The following is a 19208-nucleotide window of genomic DNA, read 5'->3' on the forward strand; positions in this document are numbered from 1 at the left end:
GACCAGGACCTTCTCACAGGCAGAGTTCCTGCACATATCACTCTTCAGAGCATTGCTTATTTTCATGTTCAACAACACCAGCATTGCAAGGGTTACTCTTTTGCTCGGCTCCAAATCCATCTTCCCTTCAACCTGCTGTGCCATTATGCATTTCATCTTCTCGCATCTCTGAATACTTATTATTAAAGACAAGTGAGCACTAGATTTTGATGAAATCAAAACTAACTTTGTTTAATGACAATCTGAAAACACATGCTTCATAGAATTCTTGATGGATTTTAAACCCTTATCACCTGAATTCTGAATTGATACTATGAGAGAACTGATCTGTGTCTCTTCTTTTCATATTCTCTGTGCAGTTCAGTAGCTTGGGTAAGTCATCCCAGGCAATGGAGCCAATATCCGCAAGTTCATCCTCCCTCTTGTTCTCAACGATCTTCCTATCAGCATTACTTTCTACTGTTGATTTTGTATTTCCCGCCAAGCAAGAAATTAACATTTTATTCAGACTAGCACTTTCAAATCCTGAAACAGAAGATATGCCCATTGTGTCTGCATCTTGAGCCTTAATATTTAAAGTGGAAGTATTCTTATTAACATCTTTCCTACCATTTGCATCAATTCTGAAAAAGCCAATAAGCCTGTGCTTTCCCAACAAAGATTGTTGTCTGAGCCCCGCATTGTTGAGTCTGGAACATCGAAACACTGTCCACTGCCGTGCTTCTCCCAATTATTCAGCCAAAAAACTGAATAATATTTTCCAATTTTAAGATTAATAAAAGTTGGCTTCAGTGAAAATTTGAAATCCCATGCTCCATAAAAAAGTTGTGGAATTTAAATATTTTTCACCTGTATTGTAAATTGGCGTTGTGAAAGAATTATTCCTGTCTTGTGCTCTGTGCAGTTCACTAGCCCGGGTAAGTCATTCAAGGCAATGGGGCCAATATCCACCAGTTCATCCTTCCTCCTGTTCTGAACAATCTTTCTATCACCAGTAATTTCTGCTGTTAATTGTGTATTGCCAACCAAGAAATAATTAACATCTTATTAGGGATTAACACTTTCAAATGCTGAAATAGTATATATGCCTATTGTTTATGCGTATTGATGCTTGATAATAGAAGTGAAAGCATTCTTATTAGCACATTTATTACCATTCAAATCCATTCTGAAAATGCCATGAATTTTGTGCTTTCCCCACAAAGATTGCTTTCTAATCCACACGATGTGGACTGCCATGCCTCTCCCAAGTATGCAGCAAAGACCTGTTTGATTTTTCAGCAATTCTTTCCTTAGGAGATTGTACAATATTTGCCAATTTTCAAACTCCATAAAAATTTGTTACGCCACATAGAATTGTCTGAAGTGTATATAAGAAAAATACACATTAAATACAGATTACTCGCAACAAAAGTCAAGCTACAATTTGAAGATACTGCGATTGTCCGTAAAAAAAATAACCACAGAGCATGATATTTGCAAACAAAGTTCCTTATACTTTTAAACCATGTTTGACCTTAAACCCTGTATTTGTATATTTTCCACTTTCATGAAAAATAGAAAACTATTCCAAAAAAACAATCTCATTTGATTTCTTAACAATCTGAAACATTGATTGAGTGTCTTAAATCTAAAACTGGGAATAATGTAAGGCCAAAGCGAGCAAGTGGAAAGGATAGTATACTTTTTCTCAAACTCCTGCACGAAATCATTGTTTGGACACAATAGATCGATTCCCTTCAGAAGCTTTGAACTAAATGATCAATTATATGCCTTGACCATCCATAGAAAGCCCTTGTAAAACAACTCCTCCTGTCATAAGTGGCTCAGCTGTCATAAAACAAATAATATTCATACATACTTCTTGTTAATCAGCATCACAATAAAAAGGAAAGCTCAAACAAGCTCTGCTTAAAAGACTATTATTCAATGCAAGGTGAGTACCAGCTATTTTTGGAAGAGCAGGTATGGGAATAGAGATTGTCCCAAACTCCAATAAAAATCTGCTCTAATTGAGAAGTTTGAATCAATATGATAATGGAGAAATACAATGAAAAATCAGAATTGAAATAACTTGTAGATTGAATAAAAAATTTCTTTTCTGACTAGTTGAGTTTGTACCTATGTAACTCTGAAAGCCCCAACATGACAGTCAGAGAACAAATGACAGAATTATATAGATGAATTTGTTGTACTTCTCTATTCTCAACAAGAGGAAACTGCATTTATTTAGGGCCAAACGTGCTTCACTTGGGAATGTTAGTTCCTGATCTAAATATCCAACAGGATATTCTTGACTTCAATTAAAACCTGGGCAGAAGATGCATAAAAATTAGCTTTATCAGATTTGTACAAACTAGTTTTAAGCTGTTCTACAAAATCATTAACAATATAAAGAAAATTTGTCATAAATTTATGAATTAAATAGTAAACTTACTCTTTCTTTATTGGTGGTTAAACAATCAACATCAGGTGTACAGGAGATGAAGATCACAAAATGTCTTATTTTGTACGATACAATTTTTCTTTGAATGTTTGAGAAAGGGAGTCAATAATTTTATCCATAATTCTGAAACATTTTACACTCCAAGATTTGCTGAAACATAACACCCAAATCAGAGTTGAAAATCCAAATGTATAGCCCATTCCCATTCCCAAATCCCACCATATATCTTCCTCAAATACTTCTTTATTTTTTTCATCGTCACTGGAAGAAGCAATATGATTTTCTGAACATGACACATTGATTTGTAGGCCACATAGATCTAAATTGTTGGAAAATGAGGAAGAATCAAATGTCATCATTTGTCCTCCTTGCGGTATCACTCCTGATAGATTATTATGGGACACATCAAAGTAGCTCAAATATGTAAGATATTGCAGCTCAGCAGGAAACACCCCACACAATTCATTTTTGGAAAGATCAAGTGATTCTAGCTGTACCATACTTCCCAAAGATTTTGGAATCTCACCGCTGAATTGATTTCTTGAAACATTTAGAATTATCAATCCTTTGAGGGATTCAATATCCCAAGGTATTTTACCTGATAAATTGTTGTATGATAGATCAAGAGATTTTACTAATCTCAAAGTTCTCGCATACTCCATATCTTGTGCTTTGTTCTTAATGATTATGCTATCTATATAAATCCTACCAACATTTGTAGTATTTAATTCAATAGTTTCTGTATTTTCTGTCTGATTTGCCATTGCACTTGACTTCATAAAACCACTTCGAATAATGCCTGAAAATTTGTTGCTTGACATATCCAATATCTGAAGATTTTGCAAATTGGATAGTTCTGATGGTATTTGCCCAACAAATATATTCGACTTTAATACTAAGATGCGAAGCTTTTTCAAGTTTTCAATCCAAGTAGAAATGCCCCCATGAATATTGTTATTCCTCAGATCTAAGATTTCCAAAGAACTACAATTTCCGAGAGATGATGGTATATTCCCTTTTAGCCCATTGAGACCAAGTTTCAATGTTTCTAGATAAGTCATATTCCCAAATATACTAGGAATTGTGCCCTTGAGATCATTATTTTCTAGATTTAACATGGACAATCTAGAGCATTGATCTAAACTTGAGGGAATCTTACCTTTAAGCCTATTATTTGACAAGTCTAAAATTTACAAATTTCTTGACTCACAAATAGAATGTGGAATGACACCACTCAAATTGTTTTTCGACAATGACAGAAATGAAAGACTTTGTCCATATTTACCAATTCCTGATGGAATGGGTCCATCAAATAGATTCTCTGAAAGATTCACATTTTGTAGAGGGAGGAAAATATTTCCTTGTAACTGATTATTATGCAAATCAATAGTTGAGCTTTGATGATAATTATGTTCAAAACCAAGTGGCTTCAAGGGTAAACTACCCACAAATTGGTTAGAAGAGAGGTTGACATAATAAAGGGGCATGGAATCCCATAGCCAATTAGGAATATTTCCAGTGAGAGAGTTTTGAGAAAAATCTAGATAGTGTAACAAGTATTGGGTTGAAATGAAAGCTGGAAAACCCCCTTGTATATTACAAGATCCCAAATATAAGTATTGAAGTTGAAAATTGGGAATATAAGTGTCATTGGCTTTTATAGTCAACATATTCCTTGAAAGATATAATCCTTGAATATTGGGTATTTTATCAAAAAAAGAAAACGTGTAATCTCCTTTTAGTTTGTTGTTGCTAAGATCAAGTTGTGTGAGTTTGGTGAGGTTACCTAAGGATGTTGTAATTGTACCATTCAAAGGGTTATAACCCAAGTCAAGATATGTGAGCTTTGACAACTTGCCCAAAGATGTTGGGATGGTGCCACTCAAAGAGTTAGAACTCAAGGCAAGATTTGTGAGATCTGACAGCTTACCCAAAGATGTTGGGATGGTGCCACTCAAAGAGTTAGAACTCAAGGCAAGATTTGTGAGCTCTGACAGCTTACCCAAAGATGTTGGGATGGTGCCACTCAAAGAGTTATAACCCAAGTCAAGATCTGTGAGCTTTGACAACTTACCCAAAGATGTTGGTATGGTACCACTCAAAGAGTTTGAACTTAGATCACAATATCTGAGCTTTGACAGCTTGCCCAAAGATGTTGGAATTGTACCACTCAAAGAGTTAGAATGCAAGACAAGATATGTGAGCTTTGATAGCTCACCCAAAGATGTTGGAATGGTGCCACTCAAAGAGTTAGAGCTCAAGACAAGATATGTGAGCTTTGACAACTTGCCCAAAGATGTTGGAATGGTACCATTCAAAGAGTTATAACCCAAGTCAAGATATGTAAGCTTTGATAGCTTGCCCAAAGATGTTGGGATGGTGCCACTCAATGAGTTAAAACGCAAGACAAGATATGTGAGCTTTGACAGCTCACCCAAAGATGTTGGGATGGTGCCACTCAAAGAGTTTGAACTTAGATCACAATATCTGAGCTTTGACAGCTTGCCCAAGAAGCTTAGGATTGTACCATTCAAAGAGTTTCCACTCAAATCAAGATATGCAAGATTTGACAGCTTACCCAAAGATGTAGGGATGGTACCACTAAAAGAGTCTTCACTTAGGATAAGATGTGTAAGTTTGGAGAGGTTACCCAAGAAGGTTGGGATTGTACCACTCAAAGAGTAATACCTGAGCTCAAAATATGCGAGCTTCGACAGCTCACCCAAAGACGTTGGAATGGTGCCATTCAAATTGTTTCCCCTTAGGACATTCAAATTGTCTCCCGTTAGGACAAGATGTGTGAGCTTGGAGAGGTTGCCCAAAAATGCTGGAAATGTACCATTCAAAGAGCTAGAACTCAGACCAACAAATGTGAGCTTTGATAGCTTATTCAAAGATGTTGGAATTATGTCACTCAAAGAGTTCATACTGAGATCAAGATATGTGAGCTCTGACAGATTACCTAAAGATATTGGGATTGTACCATTCAAAATATTATAATACAAATCAAGATAAGTTAAGCTGGACATATCACCAATCTCTCTTGGAATCTGGCCAATGAAGTAAGAGTCGTACAAGCTTAAATACCTCAAATTGTTGAGCTTGTGAAAGTGTGAAGGGATGGCAAGAGGAGGGTCGACGGCATTCGCAGTGAAGTTGAATCGCTGGAGATGCCGCAGTTGGAATAGTCCTCCACGAAGTTCCCTCCATGAGATGTAGGGCCAGAATTTAGAACGATCCCAGGAGGCATTAAGTGATTGAGGACTGAGATCTAAGGAAATGACGTGGGCAGTGATTGGGTGGCAGGTGATTCCTTCCCATGAGCAGCAGTTAAATCCCTTCCATGATTGCAGTGTGTTAAAAGAGGAAGTGAAGTTGAGGCCCTGTTTGAAATCTAAGAGGGAATTCCTCTCATCCGCATGACATGCGGAGGAGAAGGGCATCATCAGCACTAATAGCAAGACCCACATCATCATCATTGCAGATTGCACAGCACTTCTCTATTCCTCCAAACAACTTGCTCCGTCTCTCTCTTGTAAAAATAATGGAAAATAAAGCTGATTTATAATTGTATTTCTCCTATTACTCGAAACAAATTCTACGTTTATTCTACGGGAGAAAGTGGGGGGAAAATCTCCTCCATTCAATTTTCCACACTCGTTTTGTATGTAGTTTGGGTCGTTGTGAATTGAATGCATTTTTAGCAATTCCCATACTTGTTCAAAGTTTTTAAGGTAACCCACGTTTTCTTTTAACCAAATCAACACAAACTTTTTCAACGACTTGTTGGCATAGAATATTCGTCGATCATTTAATGGGGAGGAAATGCCGTGTTTATTATGAGCAAGTGTTTGTAGCCAAGTCGGAGAAAATGACTGTTCTCGCACCAACTTACACCAACAAACATAACTTTACTCAGGTCAAATGCGTGGGTTTTCTCGCACGCTAAAGAAAAAGTGTCGAAAATAAACAGATTTTGAGGGTCAATAATCTGGTAAGTAGGTAGGTAATGACTCTTCTCCCACACAAAACAAAAGTGTGGAAAATGAAAGGAAAGTAGGTAGGTAATGTGGGCGTACATGCAGGGTAATGAAAATGCAAGTGGGAATGACGAAAATTAGGGTAATCAAATCTTCGTCGTTTGCTTCATTCGTCAAATTTAATTTGAATTCATCTCTTTTACAAGATAAAATTGTATTCCAAACAAAAATGAAAGAAAATTGTGGAAAATAGAAGGAAAGCTTGCACGGAGAAAATTGTAAAGTAATTTTATTTTTTACTCTTTGCAAATGATAGCTCAGTTTCATTTATATTTAACAACTATTATTTTATTTTATTTTTCTTTTTTTAATTAAAGGACATTTTAATTATAATGATAATGTATTAGTTTATTTTTAAATCCATGTTTAATAGATAAAATGTTATCTGAAAAAACTAATCATTGTCATTACATTTTTGTTTTTGTTTGAAAATGTTAGGATATAAATGTGTGTAATGTATTTTGAAGAAAATTACAAATGCATTCATGTTAAGTTAATTGAAGTAGATCATGTAAATTTTGTAAACGAGCAAAAAGCATTCAAGGACGTTATATATTTGAGAAAATATTTCAAATTTTAGCAACCTTTAGAAATGGATCTAATTAGTGTTGGGCCACATTCATGAAGAATTAATATACCTTGATAGACCATTATTAATCACAAAAGAAGAAGAAGAAAAAGGGTAGCAAATTTTTTTAGGTCAATTTGTTAGGTCATTATGATATGAGAGAACATGTGGATGAGATTGTGGATTATAACAGAATAAGATTGTGGAATGCGAAGATCATTTGTATGCGAATGTTGTATCATGCAATGATCTGTAGATGTTTGTAAGACATTCTTGGAGGGAAGGAGATACCGGTAGAAGTGTTCGGGGTTTATGAACCGGTACAAAGAAGCTCCATAACCGGAACTCTTTTTGACATAGCAGATGCATTTTGTGAGTTCATCTTTATTGTTTTACTTCAGCAGAAGCTTGTAGTCAGTGAGACTCTTTAGTGATGAGCAGTGTGTCTTCCTGCATGTGCAGGTCCCCTCTCTATGTAATATCTTTCATATGGCCAGTGAATTGATATTGTGGGTCACAAATCCCACCGTGGTTTTTCATCTTTGAGGTTTTCCACGTATAACTTTGTGTGTTATGGTGTTCATTCATGTGGATGGTTTATTTGCTTCAAGTTATATGTTTATTCATTTACCGGTTTTATGTGTATGTTATAAAAGCATAAAATCTTATCTTACCGACAGAACATTGATTCACCCCCCCTCTCAATGTTCTTGGATCCCAACACTCTCAAGTCTCTCTCTCTCTCTCTCTCTCTCTCTCTCTCTCTCTCTCTCTCACTCAAGTGTCTCTCTCTCCCATTCTCTCCCTCCCTCATCTTCTATATTCCCTCTCTCTTTCTCCCTCTAATTCTTTCCCTCCCCTCTCTCTCTCTCATATTATCTCCCTCTCTTTCCATATTTCCCTCTCTCCCTCCCCCATCATCTCTCTTCCCTCTCCCTTCCATTATTTCCATCTCTCTCTCTCTCTCTCTCTCTCTCTCTCTCTCTCTCTCTCTCTCTCTCTCTCTCTCTCTCGCGCTCCCTTTCTCTTTTTCTCTCAAGTATCTCTCCCTCTCACCCTCTCTTTCTCTCTCAGGTCTCTCTTTCTCTCTTTCCTTGTCTCCCTCCCCCATCCTCTCTCTTCCCTTTCCCTCTCTCCATTCCAAGCCTAACCTAAGAGAGAGAGAGACCTATGAGATAAAGAGAGAGATCTAAGAAAGACATAGAGAGAATAAGTGAGAGGGAGGAAGGGATGGGAAATGGGTAAGGGACTAGAGAGAGGGCCCAAGTGAGAGAGAGGGAGGGAGGAAGGGATGGGTTGAGAGAGAGAGGTTTATGGAAAGAGAGGAAGAGACCAAAGATAGAGATAGAGAGAGCCCATGTGGGAGAGAGGGAGGTAGGAAGGGAGGGGTGGATAGAGAGAGAGCCAAAGTGAGAGAGAGGGAGAAAGGGAGGGGTTGAGGCAGGGAGGGAGGAAGACAGGGTTATCTCTCTCTCAAGTCTCTCCCTCTCTTTTTCTCAACCCCTACCTTCTCCCCTCTCTCTCTCTCCCCCCCTCTCTCTCTCTCCCCCTCTCTCGCTTAGGTTCTCTCTCTGGGATCTCTTCCTAGTACATCCCTCTCTTTCCATAAACCCCTATGTCTCTCTTACTTGAGCTCTCTCTTTGGTCTCTCCCCCTCTTTTCATCAATGCCCCCTCTCCTTCCTTTCTATCAACCACTCCCTTCCTCCCTCCATCTCTCTCCCTCGTTGGTCTCTCTCTCTCCCTAATATTTTCTTTTCTTTCCATCAACCATAAAGAGGGAGAGAGATAGAGGTAAAGAGAGGGGGAGAGAGAGAGGTAAAGAGAGGGAGGGAGAGAGAGGGAGGGAGAAAGAGAGAGGGTGGAAGGTAGGGGTTGAGGAAGAGACTAGAGGGAGAGAAAACCCAAGTGCGAGAGAGAGAGGGTGGAAGGTAGGGGTTGCAAAGAAAGAGAGGGAGAGACCAGAGAGAGAATGATGATTACTATATTATACCACCTAATATCATGCTATGTGGCACAATACTAGGTCCCAAAAGGTGCATAACAAAATTGCTAGTAAGTGCATAAAAAATGCTTTATGATATCATTTAAGCTTCCAAAATAAGACGACATCATTGCAATCTAATTTTCACATACACTGGCCTACATTATGATATGAAATAAAATGAAAAAGCTATCCACTCCAAGAAAATATTTTTTTCCAAAAGAGCAGAATTTTGTGGTAATTCAATCAAAATTCAAGCTGAGGTACAATAAAGACACCAGCCAAAAGCAATTTTGTCTAAATCTCATCTATTGACTATAATGAAGTGTGATGAATTTCAATTACATATATTAAAAAAAATACATTTTCAAAATTACAATGAGACCTTTTCAAATCCCATTGCAACAAGATTTTGAATGGCTTCAACATGATTTTGCACATTAACCTGCATAAATGATTTAAAGTATTGAGTTTTTCTTCGAAGTGTTGACATTATTAATATTGTGCCACATAACACTATATATCTTCACAACAATTGGTATCAGAGCTTGGTTTTTAGTGTAGAAGCTATACCTATCAAGAAGCAAATAATGACAGGAAATATAGTTACCAAATTTGAGGTGAAAACATTCGATGGTTCTAATTTTTCTCTTTGGAAGCTTAAAATTCAAGATTTGTTAGTGAAGGATGGATGTGCCCTAGCTTTTAAAGGAATAGTGTCAAAACTTGCAGCCATGATCCCAATAGATTTGACTGAAAATGATACAACGACTAGAGAAACAATCCAATTATTTCTAGCAGATGTAGTTTTGTTCAATGTTGTAGAGGAAAAAATTGCATATTACTTGTGGAATAAGCTTGCAAAGCTATATGAGACGAAGTCATTAGAAAATAAAATTCAATTATGAATGTAGTTGTATAATTTGAGGATGCCTGATGGCTTTGGGAGTGTGGGTTTTTTCCCAAAAGGGTTTTCCCACGTATATGCTATGTTATGTGTGTTATCCTATTTTGAATATCTGTTAATGTTTAATTAGATGTGCATCTGAATCTGTAATTGTTAAAGAGTTTAGAATTTATTTTTTGCATTCACTCTCCTCATAGTTCAGTGTACTGGAAGATGTATTCCACTACCAGGTTTCCTTTCAATTGGTATCAAAGCCCGATCACCTTTGATCTCAATTGTGGGGATTGTTGTTTTTTTTGTACTGATCTAGTTTCAGTCGGAGTTTTGCAGGAGTGATTTTCTTGATATCCTATTGCAGAAAAAGATGGTGAGAACATCTGGTCGGATTGAGATGGAGAATGATTATTTTGGTGAAGCATTGGTTGCAACTTTGGCAACACAGACATCTAAAGATGTGTGGTTAATAGACTTCAACGCATCTTTTCACATGACATCACATAGAGATTGGTTCTCGAAGTATGAAGAATTTGATGGTGGAAAGGTGTATCTCGGTGATGATTCTTATCTAGAAATAGCTGGTCATGGAAGAGTCTGAATTAAATTCCCTGATGGTAGAGTGAAGGGAATTGATGGTGTGTTGCATATCCCTGGTTTGGCACAAAACCTCCTTTCAATGAGTAAATTGAATGATGTGGTTGTGCAAGTTGTCTTTTCGAGTGGAGGATGTAAGATGAATAGAGGAGATATGGTTTTGGCTAGAAGAGTTCGGATAGGAACCTTGTTCAAGCCAGATTCATGCAGTGTTCAATGCAATAGTTCTTCTGACAAGTCAAAGAAGAGAAAATCTTTAGATTCTTCATCCTCACTATCGGATAAAGAAGTGAAGAAATTTGTTGCATCTACTTCTGATGGTCGCTCTTTTTAGGTACCTAAGGGGTCCTCATTCTTTGGAAATGAAGTTTTTTGCAGTGAAGACAATGTTATAGCACCAAAGACTCGACAATATTGGTGAGAAGGGTCTCCTAAACTTAAAATCTAAGAGTCTTGTAGAAGGCCTTGAAGATTACAATCTCGAATTCGACTTTCATGAATATTGTATCTTTGGTAAACGAAACCATGTGCAATTTTATAAAAGTTCTCATAAGTCTTATGGGGTGTTGGACTACATCCATGCAGATGTGTTTAGTCCTGTAAATGTTTCTTCGTTATCAAAATATGTATATTTTGTATCCTTCATAGATGATTATAGTAGATGGACATTGTTTATTTCCTCAGGCATAATGCTAAAGTATTTAGTCGATTTAAGGAGTTTAAATCCTTGGTTGAAAATTAGACTAATAGGGAGATTAAATGTTTGAGAAATGACAACAGTGGTGAGTTTTGTTCTACAGAAACTGCATTGCTTTGATATGTGGCTCATTAGTGTTCCTTTTTGCAGTAGCCTCATGATCTTAACTTGATGGGGGCATAACTTTCTACTTGGTGCTCGAAATCTCAAACTTCTTACATTGTCAGAAATATCCTCGAGGGCTCTTATTTAAGTCCCTTAAATCCAATGCCTTTAGCTATTCCATTTAAGGGATTGGCCATAGTTTTGACCCTATATCCTGCTCCAAATGCCTTTGAAAATGAAAAATATCAAAAATGGATTTTCGACCTCTTTTTCATTTCTAATCATTCCATTGCCTGTGCATGGCTCCATATCTCTTTTGGACAAATTTGGACATATTTCTATCAATTCCTTGAGCATAAACCTATGAAAGTATAAATTATCTACATAATCTATGTATTTCCCTTTCTATAAAATTTAATAAAAATATAACCAACAATCTTCACCAATATATATCCAAACAACAACAATTAATTATACTTCAAAAACACAAATATTTGACTAGATACTAACGAACTTGCACAATTTAAATATATAATAATTTATATGAAGTTAGATCTTATCTCTATAATAATGATAAAACTACACCAAATTATACCAAATAAAATAGACAACTTGCACAAATGACTCAAACATCCCCACAAATCTTATACTGATATGATTTTGATTTCCATAGCAAATGGGAATGTTATGATAGTCATTACAAAAACAACAAACAATAATTAAAAATCTACAAGAAATAATGAATTTACTAAAATATTAAATGAGCTTTCATACAATTACAAATGAGCTTTCAATTTCCATTGTTGTCAGAGAGAGAGAAAGTTGTTTGAAGGAAGCGCAGAGAAGTGTGAGCAATCTGGCAATGAAGATGGTGATGATGATACCTTGCTCCTCCGCATGTCATGGCCATTCATGTCGTGGAGGGAACTTCGTGGGGAACTGTTCCAGCTACGGCATCTGGAGCGCTTGGACTTCACTGAGAGTGCCTTCTTACCTTCTCTTGCCATCCCTTCACACTTTCACAAGCTCAACAAATTGAGGTATTTGAGATTGTACTTCTCTAATTTTAGTGGCCAGATCCCGAGAGAGATTGATAAATTGTCCAGGTTAACTTATCTTCATTTGGGATCTAAATCTTTGAGCAATACTATTTCAAAGTGTAACCTGTAAATGCTTACAAATCTTGATTTGAGTTATAATTCTTTGAGTGGAATCATTCTAGTATCTTTGGGTAATCTGTCACAATTCACACAACTTGACTTGAGGATAAACTCTTTGAGTGGCACCATCCCAACATCTTCGGATGAGATGTCAAAACTCACATATCTATACCTATATTAGAACTCTTTGAATGGTAACATCCCAACATCTTTAGCTAAGTTGTCAAATCTCAAAGAGCTTGGCCTGAGTTCTAACTCTTTGAATGACACCATCCCAACATTTTTGGGAAACTTGTCAAAGCTCACATATCTTTATCTACAAGCAAACTCCTTGAGTGGCACCATGCCAACATCTTTGGGTGAGTTGTCTAAGCTCAGATATCTTTACCTGAGTGCTAACTCATTCAGTGGCACTATTCCAACATCTTTATTAACCTATCTGAGCTCACATATCTTGAACTAAGTTACAACTCTTTGAATGGTACAATCCCCAATTTTTTGTGTCGCCTCACCAAACTTGCATATCTTGATCTTAGCAACAGCCAATTGTATGACACTTACACACTTTCTTTTCTGGATATGTTGACTATAAATGCCGATGCGACTTATATTCCTAATTTTCAACTTGAAGCCTTAGAATTGAGATCTTGTAATATAGAAGGGGATTTTCTAGCTTTCATTTCAACTCAGTACTCTGTAGGCTCATTAGATTTTTCTCAAAACTCTTTAAGTGGAGATATTCCTGATTGGCTATGGGATTCTATACACCTTTCTTATCTCATCCTCTCTTCTAACCAGTTCGTAGGTAATTCACCCTTCAAGCTGCTTGGATTTGAGCACAATTTTGAGCAAACTTCAGTTATTGATTTACATATAATAAGTTACAAGGAAATATTCCCCTTCCTCTACAAAATGTAGCATTGTTGGATCTTTCAGATAATTTGTTTGACGGACCCATTTCAAAAGAAATTGGCAAACATGGACAATGTCTTAGTTTTCTATCTCTAGCCGGAAACAATTTGAGTGGTGTCAATCCAAATTCCATCTGTGAGCCAATTAGTTTGCATGTTTTAGACTTGCCAAATAATAAACTTAGTGGTAGGATTCCTTCAAGTTTAGACCAATTCTCCAAGTTGTCTATGTTAAAGCTGGAAAAAAATGATCTCAAGGGTACAATTCCAAATATGTTTGGAAACATGATTTCTCTACATACATTGAAATTAGGTTTTAATGGGCTGAAAGGGAACATGCTATCATCCCCTGCAAGTTGTGGCTCTTTCGAAATCTTGGATCTGAGGAATAACAATATTCATGGGAGCATTTCTATTTGAATTGAAAGATTGAAAAGTCTCCGCATCCTAATGCTAAAATCTAACAAATTTGTAGGCAAGATACCCTCAGAATCCTCAAACTTGCAAAATCTTCAGATCATGGATTTGTCAAGCAACAAATTTTTCAGATCATGGATTTGTCAAGCAACAAATTTTCAGGCATCATCCCTCATTATTTTATGAAATTGAGTGAAATGGCAAATCAGACAGAAAACACAAAAGTTTTTGAATACCATGCTGCTTCCATAGGTGTGACTTATACAGATCAAATGATAATTAAGAGCAACGGGCAAGATCTGGAGTATGCAAACATTTTGAGATTTGTAAAATGTCATGATTTATTAAACACCAATTTATCTGGTAAAATAGCTTGAGATATTGAATCTCTCAAAGATGATAATTTTCAATGTTTCAAAAAATCATTTTAATAGCTAGATTCCAAATTCATTGGAATCATGGTACAACTACAGTCACTTGATTTGTGAAAAAAGAATTATCAAGAATATTTTCTGCTGAGCTGCAACAACTCACATCTTTGAGTTACTTTGATGTGTCTCATAATAATCTATGAGAAATGATACCACAGGGAGGACAATTGATGGCATTTGATTCCTCATCATTTTCCAACAATTTAGGCCTCTGTTGCCTGCAAATCAGGATTTCATGCTCGGGAAGTCATCCTGCTCCTCCTAGTGATGAAGAAGATAAACAAGCAGTGGAGGAATATATATGGTGGGAAGTGGGAATGGGAATGGGCAATGCAGTTGGATTTTCTGTTCTGATTTGGGTGTTGTGTTACTCCAAATCTTCGAGCACAAAGTGCTTCAGTGTTATGGATGGCGTGATTGATTCTCTTTTTCGAAGACTATTAAGAAAAATTGTATTGGAAGAGGTAAAGATATTGATTCTTGAATAGCTTAAAACCAGTTTGTAAAAAATCTGATTAAGTTAATCTTTATTTGTCTTCTACCCAGGTTTCAATAGCTAGATTGGCAATTTCCTGTTGAATATTGCAGCATCAGTCATTCAAGTTTAATATTATGCCAGTTAAGAGGATGTTATTATTGTTAAGACTCTATTTTGATGCCCTTGTATGACTCGAGTTTGTCTAACTCTACACTGTTAAAAGCATAAAGATCATGCACCTAAGTACAATCAAATTTTGGGAAAGTAAGAGCTTATTTTCATTCATTGTCGAGGCACAAAATCTACAGTCATACAGAGGCATGCATGGAAATAATACCACTGGACAACCCTAAAGAATGTCAATAACATAAGCAATAATAGAAATATAGTGCACATGGTATAATGGTCAAATAGTCATCAATCGTCATTGATTTCATGCACAAGATTGAGGCCTGATTCAAGCTAAGATATATTAGCAGCAAGGATGTCAAGGACAATATTTCAATCTAGTACTTCAGTCAACATTCACATCAAAAAAAGCCATTGTCTTGATTACAGGACAAAAGGGAAACAATCATGAGATACAGCAGATCCAACTTAAAAAGACAGTGAACAACACGGTGATTTAATTCACTATCCAATGACATTGAAGGCTATGAACATAGATTATTTTCAAATCAAGCCTAACGAGCTTCAATAAGACAGTGAAAGGGGATAGATTCAATGATCAACAAGTCTCTGTACAAGTGCTTCTTTAGGACAACAATGTGCAAATCAAACATAAGAAAAAGGACTTTGAAAGCTAAGCATATGGTAGAAACAACCTGCAACAAGACATAAAGGTGACCTTGTGTTAAGGATATGGACTGAAAAATCACAGTGCTAGGGCATGCAAATGACTCATCTCAATCACATAATCAAGGAGTTGATCAGAGCAACAAAGGTTTTGTGCTCAGATCTATGCATTAAGAAGAAAGACAGTGAATAGTGAGATAGGGTTATTTGTGACTAACAAGGCAGAGAAAACCTCAATCATAAGGGTTATCATAATAATGAAGTGAAGATCAATGACCGTGTAATCTTCATGAGATGGTATGATAAAAGAAAATTTTCTTCCATACAAAGGGATATTTTGAGGGCTAGAAGGGTTTACAGTCGCAGAGAATTGTTGGCCTCTCTAGAAGCTTGTTAGACCCAAACTCCAAAAGATGAAGGCGTGAACAATTTTCCAGCGATTTGGAGACAGCACCCATAGATTAGGCACGAGACAACATCCATAGATTAGGCACAACAATCTACAGTTGAATGAGAATTAGATGTCGTCGCTGCTCAAATCTTTTTACAAACCCAAGTTTGTGGGGTTTATAGGTTCTAGTCTGGGGCCCAGGATTGAACAGAGATCTCATTTCTATTTTTAAAATACTCCACCCAGATTATCAAGATTCTTAAGTGGGATATTCCTTAAGAACTGTCTTAAAACCATTTTAGTTATTAAATTTCAGAGATCCAATCCTTGGATAAAGAATACAACAGTCAATTTTGTTCTACAAAGGAATTTTACAGATATTGTAAAGAGATGTTTGTTGGCTAAGTCACCACATTCGGTGAATGTCTATCATCAAGTTCGAAATTCGTCGAATATTCCAATTAGAAAATATTCGTTAAAGTTTGGAACAAATTCGCAGTAAAACAAACGTGTTAATTTTTATTAAAAATTATTTTCGTTAGATGCTTTTCATCTAGGGTTTTCTTAGATGCGATGTCGTAGGCGCGAGCAGAGGGCACGGGAAGAGGGCAGAGCACATGAACATTGGACGCGAGCAGAGAGTAGAGAGAAAACGAACAAACTTCGAACAAGTCCGACAGCGATGCCGAGCTCCGGGTCGCCGAGCTTGATGGGCATTCTGGAAAAGGTCGGGCAGTTCAATACCTATAATTTATTGGTAAAAGGAAAAAGGGATTCACATGCATGGTAAGAAATGTGACCAAGAAAATGGCTAAGGATGATGCAAGACAAGATATAGATGATATGGTTGAGGAAAATTGTACAAGCAATTGCCTGTAATAGAATCAGGCTTGACAGGAAATATGACCATTACAGATTTCACACAGAGATTGCTGACTTACCCAGTTGGACGTTTTTCGTATGTTTTTGAAACTTTACCAAATGAACATGTCTAGCACCTGCGCATGGAAATTGATGTCTCCATGAGGCGGTTTGTGTGTGGAACTGTCACTGGTCAGTGCTTGTTCACCCGCATTCCTTGGTCAGTGAACTGATGTCTTTAACTAATGGATGATCTTATTAAAATTAGATTATAATTGAGATAATTATTAAAATTCCTGGTGAACAAAGAATGCGGGTAAATTAAAATTTTAATAAAGAATAAGTTTCTGTATCATGCTGAAAATCCAATTATATCCATCTCAAAAGAATTACTTAGTCAAGATATCTGCAGTATCACCACATTCTATTTTGCCACCAGCCTAATCAAACTGGGCAAAGTTGTAATGACCATGTCCTCAATTGGAGGGATTCATGTGCATGTCCAAGAACCAGCAGATCTCACATTGACATGTTATTTAGAACTAATACTGTATTCCTATTGGTCAATGACATCAAAAACAAGAATATATCGTCATCATCCCTTGCATATAATTTATAAGCAATGAAAAAGAAGAATGTCTTGATTTTATTGGCTCGTCCCCACTTCAGAAGTTCAGGTATCGTTGTTGGATTTCGTGTCCTAAGTTTGTTTTGAGTTAGATTAGAGTTGTAATCTTAGTTGGCAACTACGGTAAAATCTAATTCTGTTTGGGTTTGAATCAGATCTACTAAGATCTGGTAAAAACGATGGGGTAGAGATTGGATCAATCATTGGAGGCATTCTCGCTGCTCAACTAGTCTTGGTATTGATTTTTATCTATCGTAGAAGATACTCTCGAAAATCAGGTGAGGAGATCAATTTCACCTTGTTCCTCCATAAATCTAATCGTCAAATCACAATAAATGTTGCTTAAACTTGCCCCTTGTTTTTTTTTCACTCAAGATTTTTCTGATTGGAATTTGGAAGCCAAATGCAAATGCAGATTTACCGGTCATGGTACCGAACAATGTCAGAACTCGTTCATTTAGCATAGAAGAGCTGAGGACAGTGACACAGAATTTCAGCCAAGAGATCGGTAAAGGAGGTTTTGGAACTGTCTTCTATGGCAAGTTACTGGATGGAAAAGAAATTGCTGTAAAAGCGCTATCCTCTTCATCGAAGCAAGGAGTATTAGAGTTCTTAAATGAGGTACTACATATATCTGCCTCAATTTTGTTTTCTGATTAAAATTTGAAGTATAATATTATGCTCAAATATTATGCTAACTTTTCACCAAGCAGATTGACCTTCTCTCAAGAGTGAGTCACAAGAACTTGGTGTGGTTGCTTGGCTACTGCAACTCCTCCAAGGAGCTTATGCTTGTTTACGAATACGTGGGTGGAGGATCACTCAGGGATCACCTTCATGGTGGGTTAACTTTCAGGCTAAAGTATTTAACGTATGGAAGCGACACAAACTAACTTATATGGATCTCAATTTATTTTTTTGGCAGGTTCTTTGGCAAACTCCTCTGCCCTAGACTGGAAAGCTAGGATTCGAGTAGCTCTAGATGCAGCAGAAGGTACTTCACTTCTGTTCTATTTACCAGGATTAATAAAGGCTTTTGTAGGTTTTCTTCTTTTCTAGGCCTCAATTATGGTTTAATGAGGCCTCGAATATAGTTTGATGAGGCCTCCTCTTAATGTGTTTAATTTAAAGGTTTGGAATTTATGCATTCGAGGTCCAGACCGAAAATCATTCACAGAGATGTGAAGAGATCAAACATTCTCCTAGACTTGAATATGAGGGCAAAAATCGCAGATTTTGGGCTTTCAAAAATTCTTCAAGATGATTGGATCTCTCATGTGACTACCACAACTGCTTACTCAAAGATTATTGTAACTTTCCTTGATTGATTGAAGGTATTTCAGTAACAATAAGTTGACAGAGAAAAGTGATGTGTATAGCTTTGGAGTGGTCTTGTTAGAGATTATATGTGGGAGAAAACCAATCGAAGATGCAGTTTGTGAAGAAGAAGTCAACCTTGTGAGATGGGTAAGATTTAATTTTAACCATCATTAGAAATTTCCATATACTTGATCGTTTTGATTTGTCGCACTTTGTATTTTAGATAAACTGACAATATTCATTTTCATGATAGGTAATGCTCCATGCAGAGGCAAACGAAGACATCCCTTCTCACTTGACCAACATCATAGATAAGAGGTTGTCTTTGGGCGAAAATGAGATGCAAAGTTTCAAATGTGTTGTTAATCTTGCATTGCAATGTGTGGATAGAGAAGGATCCAAGAGACCCACCATGAATGAGATTGTGGCAGGGATAAGAGTGGCTATGATTTATATCGAGCCTAAAGATCTAGACATAA

The 19208-nt window shown here is 36.7% G+C and overlaps 3 protein-coding genes across 3 annotated transcripts; 1 reads left to right on the forward strand and 2 right to left on the reverse strand.

Moving 5' to 3' along the window:
- Positions 1-289: 289 nt before the first annotated feature.
- LOC131049090 (receptor-like protein 19) lies at positions 290-3507 on the reverse strand. Its single transcript, XM_059217106.1, has 6 exons — positions 2514-3507; positions 2311-2372; positions 2122-2131; positions 1774-1830; positions 850-1004; positions 290-712 (listed from the first exon to the last, which is right to left on the reverse strand). Exons 1-6 carry the CDS (start codon positions 3505-3507, stop codon positions 290-292), a joined length of 1701 nt encoding a protein of 566 aa, XP_059073089.1.
- Positions 3508-3629: 122 nt separating this feature from the next.
- Positions 3630-17640, reverse strand: LOC131874558 (LRR receptor-like serine/threonine-protein kinase GSO1). The gene has a single exon (XM_059218001.1). The coding sequence runs from the start codon at positions 5923-5925 to the stop codon at positions 3637-3639; it is 2289 nt and encodes a 762-aa protein (XP_059073984.1). The 5' UTR covers positions 5926-17640; the 3' UTR covers positions 3630-3636.
- LOC131873928 (probable LRR receptor-like serine/threonine-protein kinase At5g48740) lies at positions 17444-18737 on the forward strand. The gene is made up of 4 exons (XM_059217107.1): positions 17444-18030; positions 18123-18249; positions 18335-18403; positions 18541-18737. Exons 1-4 carry the CDS (start codon positions 17836-17838, stop codon positions 18735-18737), a joined length of 588 nt encoding a protein of 195 aa, XP_059073090.1. The 5' UTR covers positions 17444-17835.
- Positions 18738-19208: the final 471 nt, after the last annotated feature.

The sequence above is a fragment of the Cryptomeria japonica genome, chromosome 3 (assembly GCF_030272615.1).
Source record: "Cryptomeria japonica chromosome 3, Sugi_1.0, whole genome shotgun sequence".
In the NCBI taxonomy this organism is placed as follows: domain Eukaryota; kingdom Viridiplantae; phylum Streptophyta; class Pinopsida; order Cupressales; family Cupressaceae; genus Cryptomeria; species Cryptomeria japonica.